The sequence below is a fragment of the Strix aluco genome, chromosome 24 (assembly GCF_031877795.1).
Source record: "Strix aluco isolate bStrAlu1 chromosome 24, bStrAlu1.hap1, whole genome shotgun sequence".
Classification (NCBI taxonomy): domain Eukaryota; kingdom Metazoa; phylum Chordata; class Aves; order Strigiformes; family Strigidae; genus Strix; species Strix aluco.
This window is the reverse complement of record NC_133954.1, coordinates 6,676,300-6,696,597: the sequence shown is the minus strand read 5'-3', so window position 1 is coordinate 6,696,597 and position 20,298 is coordinate 6,676,300. Positions and strand designations below refer to the sequence as shown.

General features: G+C 41.2%; 1 protein-coding gene across 11 annotated transcripts in view; it reads right to left on the bottom strand.

Moving 5' to 3' along the window:
* The window catches only part of TANC2 (tetratricopeptide repeat, ankyrin repeat and coiled-coil containing 2), a 291,017-nt gene that overhangs the window by 120,583 nt on the left and 150,136 nt on the right, over positions 1–20,298 (bottom strand). For all 11 annotated transcript variants that reach the window (XM_074849345.1, XM_074849347.1, XM_074849348.1 and 8 more), the window contains one exon: positions 11,470–11,580. In XM_074849345.1, the coding sequence (XP_074705446.1) occupies positions 11,470–11,580 (111 nt within the window). The remainder of the gene's footprint in view (positions 1–11,469; positions 11,581–20,298) is intronic.

The window sequence follows — 20,298 nt, the reverse complement described above, 5'->3', positions numbered from 1 at the left end:
AGACAGTTATTTTTAATCAGAAAGCATTCTGAGCCAGAGATAGACGTAAATGTAATTTCAATGCTATCATAAAATCTAATTCAATGCATTCCATGTTCTACATTTAAAAAAAAAAAACAACAAACCAACCTCTACATGCACATTTGGGGATGAATTTTCCTTCATTTCAGCTCCCGTTTAAGTACCAACGAAAAGGGAATTGGGGAAATGAGAGGACATTCAGTGCACTGATCACTAAACATATATATATATTTAAAAAAAAAAGGCCACAATTACCATAAACATGAGCCTGGGTATGCAGAACATTTCCTAAAAGCAGGATTCCACTTAGATGCCTGAAAAGGTTCCTGAGCTCTTTAACATATCAAGGACAACATGACCGAGGCAGTAAGTCCCCCCACTGATGGAAAGCAGAGATGCAATTATTTCTTCCTTCACAGTTTCGGCACTTTATCTCTAAAACATCACCTGATCATGGGTCTGTGCTCCCAGCTCTAAACGTACAACCTCTCATCAAACACTGACCGACCAAAGGCCTTGTCTCTTAAATAAAGTTGTTGAGCATTTATTTTTTAGCTCTTTGAACTGACCTTTTATTCCAGACAGGTTTCAGGATGGTTTCTTACACTCTTATTGATGCGGAAGTTTTTTTTAAATATAATTCACAATCAAAAAAGAACAAATACTCCTTTCCAATACTATTTGTTTGCTAAAATCTGTGCAAAACACTTACACTGTATTTTGTACCTTTATTTTGCTATGTTAGGCACGTCACATAGCATCCACCCAAACAATTTAATTTCAGCTATTGTTTTTCAAAACCTCTCACATTCCCTCCTGATACAAATCTCACAAATATACATTATGCATCACGACTGTTAAGGATCGGTAAGAAAATTAAAAGCAGGAGCTGGCTTATCTCTGCTATCAGGCAACTTTAGTACCAAGTTTTATTTTCGTGATGGAGTACAAATAAGTTCATGGTGCAAACACAGTCGACCGCAGGGCGGCAAGACTTCAGCGGAAGCTTAGGAAAATTCCCTCCTCCTGAACTTTTTGGGGTGATGCTAGCTGCAATGGGAATTCTCAAAGCGTGCAGCCCTCCGCAGAGGGGGTGTCCAGGCAAACCTCCACGGGCAGCTTCCCCGGGGCTGCCTGCTCCCCTGCTCACTCCTGGTCAAGCCAACCCTGCTCAACGAACAGTGGCAAAAATAAAGTTGCAGGAAATCTTTGGAAATATATATATGTGTGTGTGTGTGTAACATTTCCATCATTGTACAAAATCAATTTAGGTTTTCATCTGCAAAGACCATACTCATTTCCATCCTCAGCAGCTACAACAGTGGCAGAGGCTGCTCAAAATCCTTTTATTGTACCCCCAAGGCAGCATCCAGCCACAATTTCAGCATTTGAGCTTCTTGGGGAGTAAAATATGCAGAAAGAGATTTTTACAGATACCTTTTCTTCTCCCAAGATAGCTTTGCCAGATCAAAACACAACTAGCTTATGATGAGACATAACTTTACTAAGGCAAATGATGACACTTTACTGTAGCCTTTAACTACTGTGAAATGGGAGGTTGTGGGTTTATAACAGAGTGAGGAGAGACCATGACACGATAAAGGCCTTGTCTTTACTACATCTGTAGCACCAGTGTGCCCAGGTGGCCAAGAAGGCCAATGGCATCCTGGCCTGTATCAGAAATAGCGTGGCCAGCAGGGACAGGGAAGGGATCTTGCCCCTGGACTCGGCACTGGTGAGGCCGCACCTCGGTGAGTGGGTTCAGTTTTGGGCCCCTCACTCCAAAAAGGCCATTGAATGACTCGAGCGTGTCCAGAGAAGGGCAACGGAGCTGGTGCAGGGTCTGGAGCACAGGTCTGATGGGGAGCGGCTGAGGGAACTGGGGGGGTTTAGTCTGGAGAAGAGGAGGCTGAGGGGAGACCTCGTGGCCCTCTCCAACTCCCTGAAAGGAGGGTGCAGAGAGGGGGGAGGAGTCTCTTTAACCAAGTAATGAGCAATAAGACAAGAGGTAATGGCCTCAAGTTGCGCCAGGGAAGGTTTAGACTGGATATTAGGAAGTATTTCTTTACAGAACAGGTTGTTGGGCGTTGGAATGGGCTGCCCAGGGAGGTGGTGGAGTCCCCATCCCTGGAGGTGTTCAAGAGGCGGGTTGACATAGCACTGAGGGATCTGGTGGAGTTGGGATCTGTCAGTGCTGGGTTAACGGTTGGACTAGATGATCTTCAAGGTCCTTTCCAACCTAGATGATTCTGTGATACATTAGCACATTTTCAGAGTAAGTTTTATTAAAAGCAAGTCAGACTAAATGATGACCTTTGCATTCACAATACTGACAATCTCTAAACCCTGCTACCATTATATACCTAAATAATTGTAGAATGGTTTGGGTTGGAAGGGACCTTTAAAGATTTCACAATTAGTTTTGATACAAAAACTACTACAGAGATGTACTAAGCTACTGTTACCACTTATTAGAATATCAAGCATGAAAACATTATTGGTTGATTCTTAATATGTCATAAATTAATTCATACATATAAAAAAATCCTTCAAAGCTGAGACACAGTATGTTCACAGCATCAGAAGCAAAAGGAGTGGGCATGCTGTTATGTGGCACAACTGCAAACTGAAATATTCTCAGGTAATCCAGTAGTGGGCTAAGATACGTAACTCCATCACTTCCAGTACTCGCACAGGCATTTGTAAAACTGCTATAGGCAATTCTAGTAGCAACCACAAACGTAACAGAGTGTTTTCAATGCTTTTCAGAACTATTTTCAAATACAGCCAATGTCTAGGGCTGTTGCTAACGAGCATCCCCCCAACGATTAGAGGGAGAAAACCCTACTGTCCATTTGGATGAGATCCAATTTACAATTTGTTGTTTCTCTAAAGCATAAACTGTATTAATGAAAATCTTACAGCACTCAAAAATAAACTCATCCACACCGTCCTCACACCGCGTTTAAGTTACACAGCGTATGACCTGCAATTTCACCCCTATAATTTGGGTGGAAATACAACACTGAAGTTACTAGAGGGAGGAAGGCACAAGTGACAGCCGTGCAGGTAGCCACACACATCACCACATCTCCTCTTGCCGGGCAAGCAAACCAGACGTCAAGAAGAGATGGGAATACAGGAGGGAGCCCAGGAACGCTGCGGGGCCTGACATGCTTTTCCAGGCAGGCTCTGCTGGCAGCCAGGAGTGGAGAGCAGCAGGAGAGACCTGCTCCAGGTGCCAACACGTGCGGTGGGACAACGCTTCCCCGGAGGGACGGGCACTCCCCACGGGAACATACAGAAGAGCCAGCAGGGACTCAACTAGGAGAAAACAGAAGACAGCAAGTAGAGGAGTCTGAGAGGAAGGCTGCTACAGTCTCAGACCAAATGTGGCAATTTTGGACCCCACAATAAATCACAGACCACTGGAGGAATTTGAAGGTACAGTGGTATCATCAAAGCTTCCCAGCAAGGCTGTACTTTCAAACTGGCAGCTGGCCAAAATTTTCATGTTTGCATTCAAAGCAATTATTTTTCAAGCAATTAGGAGTCAAATAATTAGTGACATAAACCGTCAAAAATTCTGCTTAATAAAGTAGACAATCTACTGTGGTGTGGGAGGTTATGAGCAAATCGATCTCCTTTCCTCAGCGTACAAGTGCAGCTGTGCTGCCCCAGAGAAAGGAACAGACGGGATGGGGGGGATACTGATGATCAAAACAAATTACAGCAAGGGGAACAATATTCATGCTGGATAAGAATAAAGAAGTACTTGTTCTGCAGTCCTGAGGAGGGTTAGGAAGTCAAGGCAACTGGTAAAAGAGCAGAAGTAATAGTGTGGCTTTCAGAGCGCCGCATATTTTCACTTATGAGAAGCTCTCCATAGCATCACTGAGGTTCAAGCACTTTTTGAACTTTTCAGGACAAAAAAAGAGCATCCATTGGCCTCATGGACGCATTAAAACATGGGAACCAGGCTTATAAAAGAAGTGAGCAGTTTTCTACAAATACAACCAGCCCTTCTTCTATTGTGACAGCTGGTAACATGAATATTGAGGTTTTTGCCTCCATAAAGAGTTGAAACAAAATAACAGTATCTCAAAACATTGTAGGAAAAAAAGAATTACTGACCGCTTCCTCTAGACTGTAAAGTATTTGTGAATAAATATCTGAGCCAGAAGGAAAAAGGGAAGACTAATTGGCACAACCATGACAAAGAACTCCAGCAACCAGCATTCCCTTCCTTTCTGCCTCGCTAGCATTCCAGTATTTCCACTTATGACAGGCATAAACGTAAGGATAAGGCTAACTTCAAATTAAACTCAGCCTAAAGAACTCCTAAAGAAATCAATAGTTCCAGGAGCTAAGATGGAAGATTAGGTTTGTGTGAAGACATCAACAGCATTGCAAGCAGGAGCCCAAAGAGAAGTAGGACAGCCCTGTCACAGCCAGGTCAGGGCTGCCATCGCCCTGGGACGCTGCCCCCGCGGCTCACGGCGAACACGTGCCGATGCACAGCTAATTCAGCCTGACAGGTGCTGAGTAGAAACAGAATTACCACAAAATGAACAACGTGGAAATGATTTCCCAAATCGAATTTGACAGGTAGTACCTTCCTCAAATTGGAAGTATTGAAGAGTCTTTTCTCCCGAAGAAAGGAAAATCTGGGGACAATGATTTAGCTTTGGCTAGAATTTATAATTACAAAATGCAGGTACAGACCAGTGCTCCTGTGACAGATCGTGAAGACACTGAGAAACACCAGAGTCTTTAGCAACAAGTGAGCAGCACCGCTGGGAGTTCAAAAGGCACATTTTACCAATTCTGTCAGCAATAAATTGAGATCCTGAAGGTAGAAAAACAGCTGAAAATTTCAGTAGGATGATACGGACAATAGATGCCTTTGATGACCAAGCATAATAAATAGTCCAAGAGAAATTAAGCAGAAGGCAAGCACGGAGACAGATTTGTTACCCGTTACCTACAGGGCAAAAAAACCCCCAAACATTCCAACTTTTCAATATGAGTGATTTCTTGGTCTGAGACAGGATACTTTGTACCTTTGCAAAATAGGTTAGGTTAGAGATAAATCAATGTCCTGTTATCTAAGCCAGAACTGAAGTTGCTTCAGACTGAAATTCTAGGTAAGTTATCTGTCATTAGAAGGTCCAGAGACTCTGGTGAAAGATACAGCAATATGTTTCATTATCAGCCATGTCTTTGTTCTATCCCTAGCAGGTAATTCTGTTTTACAGATGGATACGTTAGGCCAACCAAGGAGTTGAAGATGAAGCCATTTGCAGACGTGGTGATAAAAGGGCATTTGAGCGTGGAAGGACTACTCGGACAGCCTTGAAGGTCTGCGCTGGGCTGAGGGTCCAAGACCTGCAATCACTGCACGTACATCACCTACTGGAACAGTCCCCAGACTTACCTAATCCTCAGTTCTGCTTGCAGCTAAAGCCTGATGTTCTACACCCAAAGGCAGCTAAGTGACATGGATGGTCATCATCAGGATAAAATCCTGGAGCAAAACAGTGACCTACACCAGTAACGAAGACAAACCCTACACATCAGCTTCCCAGCACAACTGATCCCTGACATAACTCAGAGTACCTTTTTTCAAAGACCATCAAGCTCTTGCAGCCATACTGCCTGAGCTGTGATATTTGGGAGCACCAGTGCAGGCTGCCCTTGCTTTTAAAAATAATACCCTGGAAGAGGGAACTTCTCTGCCAGGAGTCACTTGTTCAGTGAGAAGTCTGACCTTGTCTGACGCTGTCCATCAGCAATGAAAAGGATAAGTGCACAGTACAGGGCAGGTCTCCAATGCTCCATCCATACAAGAAAGTCTTATATCAAGTGCTTAGTCACATCTGCTCAGATGTGGAAGAAAAGAAGGCTTTACACCAACCCTTGTAGGCCCATCATTGACAGTTTCAAAATCAGCAGGGTTGGTTTGCTTGTGTTCATATTTACTCGCTGGCAAGACAGAAAGCTATAAATATTCAGTAAGCCAAAGTATTAGCACAAAAAAGTTACTGTTTCCCAACAGGCCAACTGAAAGCAAGCACTCCTGTTTCATGAGGCAAAAGAACTCATTAGACTCCCTGGGATCCATCCAGACGGGCAGTCAAAGGTGCTAGGCTGCAGGAAATTCTGCTGCTGAAGTATCTGATGTGAAACACTCTCTTCAGGGACCACCTAAGTTATACGTTTTGGCAGTAGCCACAACACTTCAAAGCTGAACAGTTCTTCACATAAACAGAATTTGGATCACTTAAAGCCTTCTTCCCCCCTTTTTCTCTTTTTATTTTTTCCCCAGATAGATGAAACCAAAATTGAGGTTGTAAAGGGAAGTTGGTTGTTAATGAATCACATCAGGAAGCTTCAAGAATACCATGTTATCTGAATTTATTTAACAGTTAAAACATATGGCAATAGTATATGGAACTTGTATTATTTTCAATTCTTCTTTTGAACATCTCTCCCCTTTGACGAGAAGGTTCAATAAACCCTAAATTGTAAACTCAGCCTCGGTTCTCCAAGCTGCAACTTTCAGTTTGCAGCAAATCCAACTAAACCAAACAGCAAGTGGTCTACGGCTAATCCCAAACAGATACACAGCTGAAACTCTAAAAACGCCTTCACTGCTCCTCTCTCAGAATCAGCATTTCAGAACAGGGTGCGTTGTTTTGTTTTATTTGGGGATGCATGTGTGTGTGTAAGTTTTGGATGGTTAATCCAGGAATTTATTCTGAAACTGTTTCCATCTCTCAATAGAGCAGAAGAAACCAGCACTGTCCTCCCAAGAGGAGCACGAGAAAAGTCAATCGCTTCCATAGCAACCGACATACCGAACTGCCACGACTCTCTTCTGAAATTAGGGCTGATCACAACGATTTCCCATTCCCTTCAGGTCAGTGGGCTTGGTAATGCTGGGACAACCACAAGATTCAACAGTAAAACCATTTGTCAAGCCATGGTTGGTTTGATTATTCCCTTGCCTTCCTCCCAATTCATCAGTGTCCAGTATGACAGAGGTTGGACAAGGATCCTGCTGGCTGAATTTGTTTAGGGTTTTGTGGGGGGTTTTTTGGCTCATTGCCTGTATTTTCACCATGAAAAAACAGAGTACAACACCATTTTATACATTCCCTGTTGAAGGCTTTTTTCTAACACCTGATAAATGTTTTGTTGTGTTTAAGAGAAGCGTGTGGTTTGTGTAAAATGAAAAATACACATTTCACACGATGAAAAGAAAGAAGCAGCAGCAGCAAGCAGATGTCATCCTCAACGATTCTTTAACCAAAGAGAAAAAGGAGCAATGAGATGAACATAAACGACGCTGCGATGGTAAATCACCCTTCACCATCCGTGGCGGCGGCACCGCGGAGGTACCTAACTCGATTAGGGATGGAAACAGATGCCTGCCAGCCTAATGTGGAACAAGCAAACATCCCCTGGCCAGACGTTTAAGATTTGTGTCCCAAAATTTCTGAAGAAGAATTTAATCAAATTAAAAGATAATGTCATAACATACTTAGCCTTTGAAACATAACGACAAGGTAATAAATCACACAAAATGCAACTGCAAACATTGATCTAAGACAAAAGGCAATTACCTGAAAGCATCATCCATCTCAGACTGCTTCCAATAGGTTTTCTGAGCACTTGTAAGTCAAAACATGTTTTAACTACCATGCTAAAACCAAAAAGCAGTTCAAAGAAAGATGCTCTCGTGATACATAACGAAGCAGAACCAAGAAGCCTGGACACCATTCACTACACAAGCAAGGCCACTAATGAGGTGAGATGAATTTCAGGAAAAAAATATTACACATTAAATTGTGAATCACCAGACCATTACAGAAAAAGTTCAGGAGTTGAACAACAGAGATTTGAAGGTCAACTCCTGCTCTTCCATGTTATTCCCCTTAAAGAGCGATGATGGCCGTGCAGGTGTCATCCCTGAGTCGTCCCATTGTCTTAGAAAGTTTGACAAGAAGGAAAATGCAAACGCCTCTGCCAAGCAGTGCCTGCAGGACTGGAGCAGAGACAGGGAGGGAGGATGGATCCCACTCCTTTCAGACCCTCTTTATAAAGTCACCACTGAGTCAAGAAACAAGGAACAACTTCTCCACAATAGACACTCCAAGGTAAAAAGGGCTTGATTGAACTCTAAACGGCCACAGCAATCACAAAAACTTTAACCAAAATATAATTCTGATAGAAATGTATTTCTCAAAGCCACAAAACAGCTCTTTTGTCATCATCTTAAATGCAACAATTGTAAAATGTGGGCCAATTTCTACTTTCACTTAAGCAGATTAAATTCATCTTACAGAATGTAATCGCCTTCTTCAGCAAAACTAAGAATGTAATTCCAAAAAAAATTTTTATACCAAGCTTAAAACTTTACAATGTCCTTGCTATTAGAACTTCCCTCAAAAGATGCTAACCACCTAGCTCTTCTTTCTCCTTCCTCAAAGTTAAAATGTCCAGAGCACATCATCTCGTTCACTGATTCACACTGCAAGATGTCAAAAGCAATAATCCCCCGCAGCAGCACGAGAGGCCAAGCGGTGGCACGGTGGTTGCTCAGGAAACCACCTCCCTGGAATGTGCTGAAATTTGCCTGAAGCCTTAAAATAAACATTTTAGCATTGAGCAAAATTTCATCTCTAGGCATCTCAAATTGAAATAATCATTTTTATATGCAGAGTAGATAATGTTCTCTCCCCATTGCTATTTAGTGTTTTAAACTGCCTTTAAGTGTATAATTAATTACATTACTTGTCAGGGATCACTTTACAAACCACTCCACCTCCACTCAATTGCTAGGCTCTAGCATATCTTCTGCCTAATTTTTTTCCTTCTTTCAACTCATATCATCATTCCTGGAAACACTTGGGATTTAACACTGTGTGCTAACATCCTTCACACGATGCACACATTTTAGAAGAGGGTTAAAATAAGCCTAACACTGAAGAAAGAAGCTGTATTTCCTTGGAAAAGTGATTACAGGTAGTGCCTGCAGGCTTTGCCACAGTCCAGAGTAGGACTTGGCCCCTCTTCCAACACCTTCCCATCAGAAACTGGATGCTATGCCCAGACTCAAAAGTCCTTTGGTCCTCATGAGTTGTCCAGATCTTTGTTCCTTCTCTTCTTCGTTACACAGTCACCTTCCCCAGCCACCTACTTCTTCCCAAGGTCTCATCTCCTGAGCTCCTTTAATCCAGCCTTCTAGCCCAGCAAAACCTCCAGCCCTCACGTTACTGCTGTTTTCACAGCAGGAACCATAAATCCAGGCAGGAAAAGCATAAACCATCTACCATAGAAGATGAGTAACCATCCATGGGGTGACTGCTCCCCAGCGCCCCGTGTGAGCAGGGGCAAGAAGGGAGGAGCTGCAGCATTGCAAGAGGAAACTCCGTGTGCCACAAACTTCCTTCTACGAACAGCTTCAGAAACCCTTCCCCAGCGATTCCTCTGTTCCCTCTTCACCAGCCTGTCCCGTGCTGCTAACACAAACCTGGCTGGGCTCTTCAGAAGCTGCAGCCCCTGGACCTGGGCAACGGCAGCTTCCCAGCTGGATGCATCCTGCGTGCCAAGCACACATGGACACCACGGAGAGGGGGGCTCCCCAGCAGCTCCCTCCGCACACACATTTTAGCAGTCTGAAGCAATCTGAAACCCCGAATCTGAAGTTTCTACCTTTACTCCAAGCTAGTGCTGTTCACCAGCATGTGCTGTGACAACTTTCTTGCTCTTACTTTTTTTCCTTCCTTAATGATGCTTCATGTTTCTCTAATGATACTTCAAGGCAGCAGGAAACTCCACTTTTCCTTTCAGATCACTACACTATCAGCAAGAGAAGGAGATCAAAAAGCAAAAAAAAAAAAATCAAAAAAAAAAATCACAGATCCCATTGTCAGAGCCTGCTCCTGGGCTTGGCAGGAGTCCAGCTCCTCAAAACACCGTGGCAAGCAAACCTGGGGCAGGAGGGAGAGACACACGTGCAAGCACGCCTGCAAGACATATTGCAAGACACGGGAATGTGGAATTTATGCTTTTTAAGCCAAATTATAATGCAATAATAATTCTCTGTGGATGCAATCATAATAAGTTTATAATTATTAACAATTATAAACATGACAGTAGAAGCTATTTAGTTAGAAGAAGAAGGGGCTGCAACAGCAAAATTTTAATTGTAATTCATGATGATTGAAAAGAAGGAGCACTTTTCACAGCAACTACAGCCTCAAAGGAGGCATTTCCAAGCACAGGGACTCTTTTTTTTTTTTCCTCAAGACAACTCCTCTTTCAAACACAATACATTAAAGAAAGCTCACATACAAAATCTGGACAACATTCAGTAATTCCTCCAGTTGTGAATACTCTATAAGCTTACCATCCACAGAAAGAAACGATACACTGATTTCAGAGAATCATTTATTAATATGACCTTTTCTACTGTAGCTACAGATTTAAGAGGCAAATATCACATATTTACATGCCATTTCAAAACACTCAACCTCTTTTTACCCCATCCAAAGGCCTATACAGAATACGGGTCCCTCTGGTTCATAAACTAGGGAAAGCCAGGGGAGAAAACGGCAGAATTTAGTCAAAAATCCACTGAAACACTTGCTGCTGCTTTAAGCCGGCACCGGTCCCAGCCTCCTCTGAGGGCAGCACCTCCACCACAGCATCCAGCCCTCCCCAGGTTGCCACTTCCAAGTTAGGAAGAATCTGGGCAATGATACCGAGCTGGCAGCGAGATGCAGCTATATAAAGATTTAACGGCACTCACACATCTGCATGAGGTCTGTCTGGGCTTGAAGGTATTTATGCAACGGCCTGCCCAAACCGTCAGACACACAGGGGGTTAAGCCAGGGAGGGACAAGACCCACTTCTATTTATGTTTCAACCAGAGGCCTCTAGTAAGATGTATACTTTTAAAAGCAATTACCACAGGACACATAAATGAGAAGCTATTTCTTAAAAATAAAAAAAAAAAAACACAATCAAAACAGCAATATTCTTGGATGCAGGTAAACAAGATCCCATACTTGTGCATTAGTTGATCTAATTCTATATCTGAAATGGGGTTTTATTCCAGCCTCTCTGAAGACCAGCATTAAAAATTAAATTTAAAGTAGTATGTTTATTGAATCATTTTTATCTTCTCAAAAGCATCTCTCTAGATCTTCTAAATTATTCTGAGGGGAGAGCGGCCATACGCAAAATTGCAAGTAACAAACGTAAATGGGTATCAATTAGAAACTAATACTTATTCAAGTTTCCAAGTCAATAAAACTTGGCTGGGGAAGGTCCAATCAACCATTTAGAAAAAGGAGCCGTGCTACATTTAAAAATACTTCTGGACTGGAATTGCCTGTTCTCCCTCCTTTAATGCAGAGCCTTTGCATGCAGCTTACCAGGGCAGTATGCATCAACGTCCAGTTTCTGTGCTGAAGAAAGTGTTGGCGAGCCAAGCTCAGACTCTGGGATTCGAGGGCTCTCAACAAACTTTGCTTTCCTCAAAGGGGCTAAGGAGAAGGAGGGGGAGAGAGAAAGAGAGGTCATGAGTAAGGGAAATAGCAAGCAACAGATGGAAGCACTTAACTAAACGACACTGTCAGACTCATATCAGGTTACCCTTATTTTTTTTTTGCCAGAAAAAAAAAAATTATCTGCATTCTTTACAAAGGAGATGGCCCTTGTTAAAACTTTCAAACTGTACAGTCTTACATTAAAGTGTACGAGTACTGAGGCACATTCTTGATACTCTTAAACACTTCCTTTTTTCCTACTTTATTAAATTTTTTTTTATAGGAAGCAAATGGGCCTGAATTCAGCAACTGTAAAAAAGCTAAGATCATAGAGAGGTACACAGAGCCCATCAGGATTTAAGCTATTTAACTATAAATATCTGAAATGCACACACAAATTCTGTGTTTGGTAATTGTTTCCTTTGAACATAAAATTCCAATTTCAAAACATTCTGAATGTCTGACCAAACAGATTTGGTGTTCAACACAAAAGATCAGAGTAAAGCTAATGCTTTACTGTCCAAGACAAAAACCCAGCACTCCACTTTTATCCTTGCAAATCCAGAAAAGATTCAAGAGACTTAAATAAAGAACAGGGAAAAGGTAAAACTGTCTGTAACAAAGCAGTATTGACCACTAGTGCTAGAGAAATGGGATTTTTCTGCATGTTTTAACAATCTGAATTCTAAAGACACGAAGTTCTGTGCAACATTTGTTTGTAATAAAATAATTACTAGTACACTTTTATTATTAAGTTTTTAAACAGATACTCCTGCCAGACCAGAGAAATAAAACTGGCAAATAAGTTATACGCAGAGATTATTATATTACATTTCAAAGTTAAACTCACATGCCCATTAAAGTGAAAGGCTAATTTGAAAAGCCACTCTATATCGTGGTATCGTGGGTCAGCATGCTTCATGCCTCTCTGATTCTCAGCATAATAGCCTCAATTTACATAATTTATATTTATAGCTCTCTGTCCTGCAAATTAAATTTGGGATCTGAAACTAAAGATTGGGGGGGGACACGACACGTTTGTTCTCATGTGTCTGCTGTAATAAAAGCGCAACAGGTCAACCGATGACCTCGGAGGCAGCAATAAATCTCTTGCTTTTAAGGAGCAGCCAGCATGGTTGGCCCTGCAGTTGGGAAAGGCGTAGCAGCTCTGATGAGGAGGAACCAGAAAGGCTACACACAACCAGCTCACTTTAACTGAGCTGGCACATAAACTACCACAGGAATTTTTTAAAAGGGTGTTGGGGAAAAAATGGAGATAAAGGTTAGGGTGTGTTTTTTCAATAGAAGGTCCCTCTGAAGCAGAATATAGGCAAGGAGTCAGACACCCCTCTCTGTACCAAAATAGGTGCTAACACCTTCCCGATACTCTCCCCCCTAATGATCCATCCCAGGAGCCCTGACGAAAAGAAGGTACCACGCTACCATTTTGCACCAGAAAATCCTGGATGAATATTAGATATATTTATAGCTCATTCTCCTCCGGAGTCTATAGGGGCTGGTGTAACATGAGCCGTGCCAGGCAAGAGGAATGCGAGAGGCTGACGGGAGATAAAGGCAGCCTGAAGCCCCCCTCTCCCCCCAGACCTGCTGCCGTCCCACCGGCACGTGAAGCTCATGGATGTGCAGCCCAGCTCAGACACACAACCTGGTGCTAAATGCTGCAAACCAGCGGTCAATTGTATAGAAAAAAAACCCCAAAACCCATACAGGCACACACAAGCACCCTATCAGTTTGCAAATTGGCCAACACCAGTGAAAAAATTATTCACAGTAACGCTCTTGTGCCAGATACTGATGTAATCAAAACATGTAAATATTGAGATTATTACTATGGCATGAAAATTGTTTAGAATAATAATTCTGCACGGGTCAATCTACTAATATTTCATTTGTAATTGCAGTTTTAACAAATATGTGTATTTCAAATGTCATTTTTATCATATATATTAGAAATAGCTCATCTTTTCTTTCTTTCATATCTGGCTAACACTAGAACCATAAATCATCCGAGGAGACACTTGGCAATGCCATTTTGTTCTGAAATGCTGAAAAAACCTGGTTTTCATAGTTCAAGGGATGTTAATGACTGCAGTGGGATTGTCACCAGAAGGTATCGCACTGAAGATTACTTGAGTTACTAACCCAAAGCGGAACAAGAAATTTAAAAACCAAAAGGGGGCTGATGATACCCATTATGCCGCTTTCTGTGGGGTCTCAGAAGTCTGCAGAAGATGCAGAAGCCGCACGATTCGCTAGATCAGCACCAAACAGGTCAGTGCCCATCTGTAAGGAACGAACACCACAATCTCCATTTCAGCGTCGATTTCTGCATCTCTTCTGGATCTTCTTTACTCCTCACTGAGGAACCAACCCTATCTGCTGATGTTCACCTGATTAATTCCTGCCTCCTCCAAACAACTGACCTACAACAGCAGAAGCGATCAGCTTGTGGATTCACCAAGCTAATCCACTGATTTTTCTTTTGAGGACAACAAACAACTTCGTATTAAAAACATGGCGAATTCTCACTGTACTGCAAGTTTAGTCATTTTATACTATTTATGTTTTTGTTCCCTAAAAAGCATGACTTCAAGTCTTAAAAATGCCTCTTACCACCAGACAAGATACACAATGTCAACATGACTTAAAGACAACAGTTTACTTTAAAAGGCTTGACTCAATATAATCTTCTCAGTGTAACTGCAGATTGGGAAAAAGCCACAGAGCAATAGTTTCTTTTGTTTCAGATATTCTGAACCTGAAAAAGACAAAACACCCTCCTAACTCATATGTAACCCAATTACATGAAAGGAGGATTTTTACGTAAAAGAATTAAGCACTCCTGACTCCTGTCCAAATGAAGATTATCCTGAGAGATTCATATGTGGGCATTAGTTTTCTACTGGAATAAATAACAAATGGAAATGCCATAAATTCAGAAATCTGTTTTGCCATTTTTTAGCCAAATGTTAAAGGATAACATTGATCTTTCTATAAAAGTGACTCTTCATACACAATAGTTTGCCTGGGTCCTGAACATCCCCCCGTGAGGCAAATCTTATGATCAAAGTCATGGGATGAACATTTGGCACATACTATAAAAACTAACAAAAGCATGAAAAAGAATATTTGAAGTATTCTATACCTGCCTCTGTCCATTAGGCCTCTTATTTCTGTAAGATTTTCTGTACAAAACAGACTGACTCCAGGCATTAAACAGCATCGAAATAGCCTTTCCTGTTACACAACTGCAATTTTTTGAGCAGGGACCAGTATTTCTTCTATACTGTTCCATTTGTTACAATTCTGTACGCTAAAAACCAGCTCTGTAAGGTGTTATAAAAATATAACAAATTATGTGGTCAGTAGTTCGTAAAGCTGTCTTTCTAGAACTGCAGAAGGCACGTTTAATTCAGAAAAACGTACTGATTGCAGGTGGCCTGAAGTCACAGCCCCGTCACTTGGGTCCGTTGGCCGATGACAGCCCCGGAGCTGGTGGTGGCGGCCGCACCCTACGGACGCTCAACGGGCCGTCCCCGCTCCCCAGAGCTCCGTGACAAACAGCGTTGGCATCATACAAGAACTGACTTGCTACTATTAATGTCGGAACTTAAATTTAAATACCTAGAGAAGTTATTTAAAACAAATACTGCACATTTTTGGGGCTAGTTCCTGCAGTTCTTAGTGAGCTTAATCCCCAGCGGTATCCAAGCCAGTAGAGCAAAACTGAAAATCCTTCCTTCAGTCCAAATAAAATTCCCGTTTGACTTTGACAGCAACTTTTCCTGGGTAAGAAAAGCGATGGTAATTCTAGAGTAGGAGTTAACCATGTAATGCAAAACAATTACCAGGGCAGGCATTCAGAAAGTTTAATTAGATGGCTCATTTATGACACTTTCTGCAGCAGGTGGTCTATCTTCCAGTGGGGACAAAGATATAAATTATTCCTTTCTTGGTTTTCATGCTAATTCTCCTTAATATCCACACGGATACTGTAAGTACTACGCTGTCACCAATGACCAAAATCTTCAAAACAGACAGGAATAGAAAACAGTTTAAAAACTGTATATAATGTATTTTTTTTGAAAAGTATACATTTGAGAGACACTGCCTTTCTAAAAAGGAAGAATTATCTGGGTTTCAGGATTGCCTGTTGATTATTAGCCCATAGGCAGTTTCTTACACTAGAAGAACCATACAATAGAAGATACAGGCAATAAAATCCAAAGACCTGCTGAGCCCCAACAATGTTTCTTCATCAGCGGAGATGGGAGATGCTCCATTTTCTTTCCTCTGATGACAGAAGAGAAATAACCTTGTCCCCTAACATACAGCTAGGCGTGAATTAAAAAGCAAATGTGTATTTAGAATAGATGCACGGGACCGCAATAAAGCTCTGTTAAACTAACACTAGGGAAAAAAAATTATCAGAAGCTGCAATGTCAAGCAGTCTGCAGACTGGCTTTTATTTAAGAGCGTCTTTAAAAACTGAGATTCTAAGTATTTGAAAAGTATGCCCACCTGAGGAACAGAAACCATGAGCCCAATTCATAATTTTCCTCAAACTTGTATGCCCATACTAGTTATTCCTGAAGAAACCTTCATTCCAGAGGCTGGAAGGAGTGGTACAGAGAGCTGCACAGCCCCTCTGACACAGAAAACGCTTCAAATATCAGGAGCTGCTGCTGGTTTATCCTTTTGTACATCTGCACAAAGCACTGGGATCAATTCTGGTGCTGTTTGTGATCAATGCCAAGCATGCCATCTCCTACTGAATAAATATAAACCAAAGAAAAACCAGGATGTGTTTATTCATTCAGAGTCATCATTTTATCTCTGTTAGCACTGTGTCCTAGTTCAGCCTATTGAGCTTCCTAATTCTATTGCATTTGCTATGTTGCCATTTAATTGTCACATGAGTTAGCATTTTAGTTAAAAAAAAAAGGGTTTTCTTTAGTTTAAAAGGCATTGATACAAGGAAATTATCATGGATTAGCAAAAGGCTTCATCTACTAAATTCAATTTCAGCTCTGAAAGGAATATTTCACTATAAAAGGGTCATTAACAGCTACTGACCTGATTGAACCAAGCGTTTTTTCAGGCAGTAATTTCAGTAGATCTGAAATCATTCCATGGTTTGACTACAATATACATACACCTACACCTTTGTGTGTGTGTGTGCAGGCACCCATCACGAGACACAAGAAACCAGTCTGTCTATGGACAAGACAGATGCTGGAGGAAAAAGCAACTCTGCTTCCGTAGCATGAACGATGGATTGGCCATCCCAGGGTACCTGGGAGCCTCTCCTTGTGTTGGCTCCTTACAAGCGTTACAGAAATGTACATTTCAGTGCCCTGAACTCAATTAACGCAAACCACTACAGCTTTCTATTACACCAACTCACTCTTCATCCTTATAAATACAAACACGGCGTGGCCACACGCCTGGATTCTCTTGACTTGCTCCAACGGGGCAGGTCCTGGGCAGAGTCCCCAGTTTCTCCGCAGTTTTGTCCTCTCCCCACCTTACACACACAAGTCCTGTTGAATTTCAACTACGCTTTGAGCCTTTTTCTGCCAAAAGAGGATAAACTAAGAAACTTGGAATCTTTGTGTAAAACTACTGGTTTTATCGTAGGCTGAAGAGGTGAAAGAGTGCCATGAACGATGAAAACAAGCGAATTGCCCTGTTCACTACACGCTCACCTCTTGCGACTGGTTCAGCTGACGAGGAGCTGAATTTTGCACTTAAACATTGCATTTGTAAATACTGTAAGCACAATATTATAACATAAAATCTGTATGGAGAGAAAGCCACCCCCCAAGCTTTTACAAAACCCTGCCCAAGTTAGGCTGCGATGGGAAGAGCCAGAGCACCAGTCTGAAGAGCAAACTCCAGAAAACTCATATTTAAAGAGAGTAAAAGTGGGCGCTTCACACATCATCCGTTCCTCATCTTTAGTTAATAATGACGGCTGCCGTGCCAAGGGCTGACTCACGTGCTGGAAGCTGCCCAGTGGCTACGTAATGCTGCGGAGAGTAGACTTTATTGAAGTCTCCCTCGTACTAAAATGTTTTAAGTGCTGCAGTGCTATTGATCCACGGAGCTCCTGGAACAAATAACTGTCAGATTCAACACAGCTGGACTACACCCAAAACATGAGAGATGTAGCTTTCAGTGCTGCCTCTGATCCCAAATGACTCTTTATTTTGCTGAGGTAAGAGCCGTAAAAAGAGAAAATTACAGACCACATGATTATTTTTGCTGTGGCACTTATATACTCGCTATGTGTAATTAGGATTTTTAGCTATAAATTTTTTAAAAAAATCACAAAAATTAAAAGAGCGAAATTACAGGTTACAATTCTTCTTTAGATAATCTATTGTTATTTTACAGAAACCATTGTGTAACAGTAGCAGTTTCTTCCCTTCTGTTACTTGAGAGTATAAAAGCTTTTTTAATCACTTTTTAAAGCCTCTCTCCTTTCATCACGCGGTTATCACAGCATCGTGGGTAGGGCAGAACATACAAGTAGTGAGAACAATGTGTTGTCTGGAAACATCATACTTGTTCCAAAAGTTTCAGAAAACGTGTTTAGTTTAGGAGATAAGGTCCTGAAACAAGAAAATTGAAGGAAATGAAGGTGGAAAGAGGAACAAAGGGGAAAAAAAGCAGGAAGGGAGTCCAGCGAGCTGCTAATAGAAGAACAGCAATGGGAAAGGAGAGCTAAAATAAGCAACTATCAAAAACTGTCTTCATTTAAAAATTAATCTTTGAACTGTAAGAAGTCTGTAACATGAAGGTTTTGCCTATTACTGCTTCTGAAAATGTTTTTTGCAAAAACGAGGAACAACCTTCTCTGGATGAGTGGATTCTGCAATCGTGAGGGACCACAGAGACCTACTGGAAAATTATTTCACCCTCTCTGTCTCTCTCCAGATGAACAGTTCTGTACAAGGCACAGAAAATAACAGCAAGCCATAGCAGTAATGTTACAAGAAGATGTTCGGTGACATCAGAAAGGAATGAGTCTTCTGAAAAACTATTTTAATTAAATCAAATTATAACTCATCTTACTTAAATTATTACAACCTCTCCCAAATAAAAACAATTGATCACAATCACCTTCTGCATGCACAGGCACTCCTAATAATTTTCACGGGAGAAAAAAATAACTCGGTTTTGAAAGGCTTATGTACATTTTAAATATTTACAGAATAAAATAATACAGATTTCCGTGTGAAGTGTTCAATAATGGCTAGTACAATGATGTCTGCAATAAATTTGCGTATTCAAAAAGAAAATAATTTTGCCTAAAATACTAACGTGTATGCAGTCTGCACTTCCAGAGAGAATTTTAGCTCAATTTCCATTTTGCTTATTATTATGCAATTATATTCTGTCATTTATAGCAAATGGAATAGCAATTTGTTATCAAATGTATCACTGCTGGAGACAACAGACAGCAAACCAGCCCTCTCCTGGGTCAGCCCAAATGTTTTAGTTTTAGGTTAGACCAGTCGGAGCATCCCAGCATGAATCTGTTGAGCAGCTGTTGCCTGGAATACTCTGGCAAGCCTTTAGGAAGAAAGTTGCTCCTATTAATGATCCCAAAAAGAAAAAAAAAAAAACCCTCTCTTTCACTGTAGATAACTTTATTTCCAATGTGGGCTGCCAAAAAGTCTTTATCCCCGGAGGGGAGACAGCTTTGAGGAGAAGCAAGTTACTTAACATATAGACATGGCAGGAGGAGGATATGGTACTTTCATCTTTCCATTCAAACTTGTCAAATTGTTTTTGACTCCTCGGAGCTGTGTCACAGTAGTAGACTTCTCCACGTCATTTTCCATCTAAAATTCTTCTTTTCAGCATCTTCTGAAGTCTTTTAAAATTGCCTCTTTTAGTAGAAATTCCTCATGTGTGACTCAAGGTAGAAACTTGCGTGTAAGAGGAGGAAGATGAAAGAAAAGAAAAGAAGTCAGCATCACTTGCTCCAGCTTCCTAAGTCATCTTGTTAGGAAAATAAGCAATTCACCCACTGACTTTTTTCATAGATTTCTGATGCAGTCAGTTTTCCTTTTCAAGTTTCAGACTTTGGTTATAGTAAAAAAAAAATACAGCGAATGAAGACCTGGGAGTACAGGATGAAATCATGTCATCAAAATTTTAAGCCTACATAAGATCTGTTCAAATACTCAAAGAATCTTCCCAAATGGCAGAAATGGGATGGGGCAGAGCTGGAGGGGAAAGCGTTCCTCACCTCCCTCACATCCCTTTTCCCAACAGTTTTATTTCATTAAAAGTTAAATTTAAAACAGATGAGAGGAGAATGCAACAAAACATGAGTGCTGAATCGGGTTATTCCCATTCAATATCCTGCTATCCCGGAGTGGTTCTTTCAGCAAGTCAGTGACTCACATAGCGCACTGGCACTAGAAATGAGAAAGACCATCCAAAAAAGACCTGGATAGACTATAAAGGACATTTATTCTAAAGAAAGCAGCAAATAATTTGGTCACTTTAATCAAATATAGGTAACCCTGTTAATTCACTGTTTAGAAAGAAATCATTCTACCATTTTCTAAAGTCCGACTCACCAAAACGCAATGCTCAGATTTCAAGATAAACTTTCATGAGAGAAATCAGAAACTAATTAAAGAACTACTGAAGCAAACACAATTTCCTCTTTTC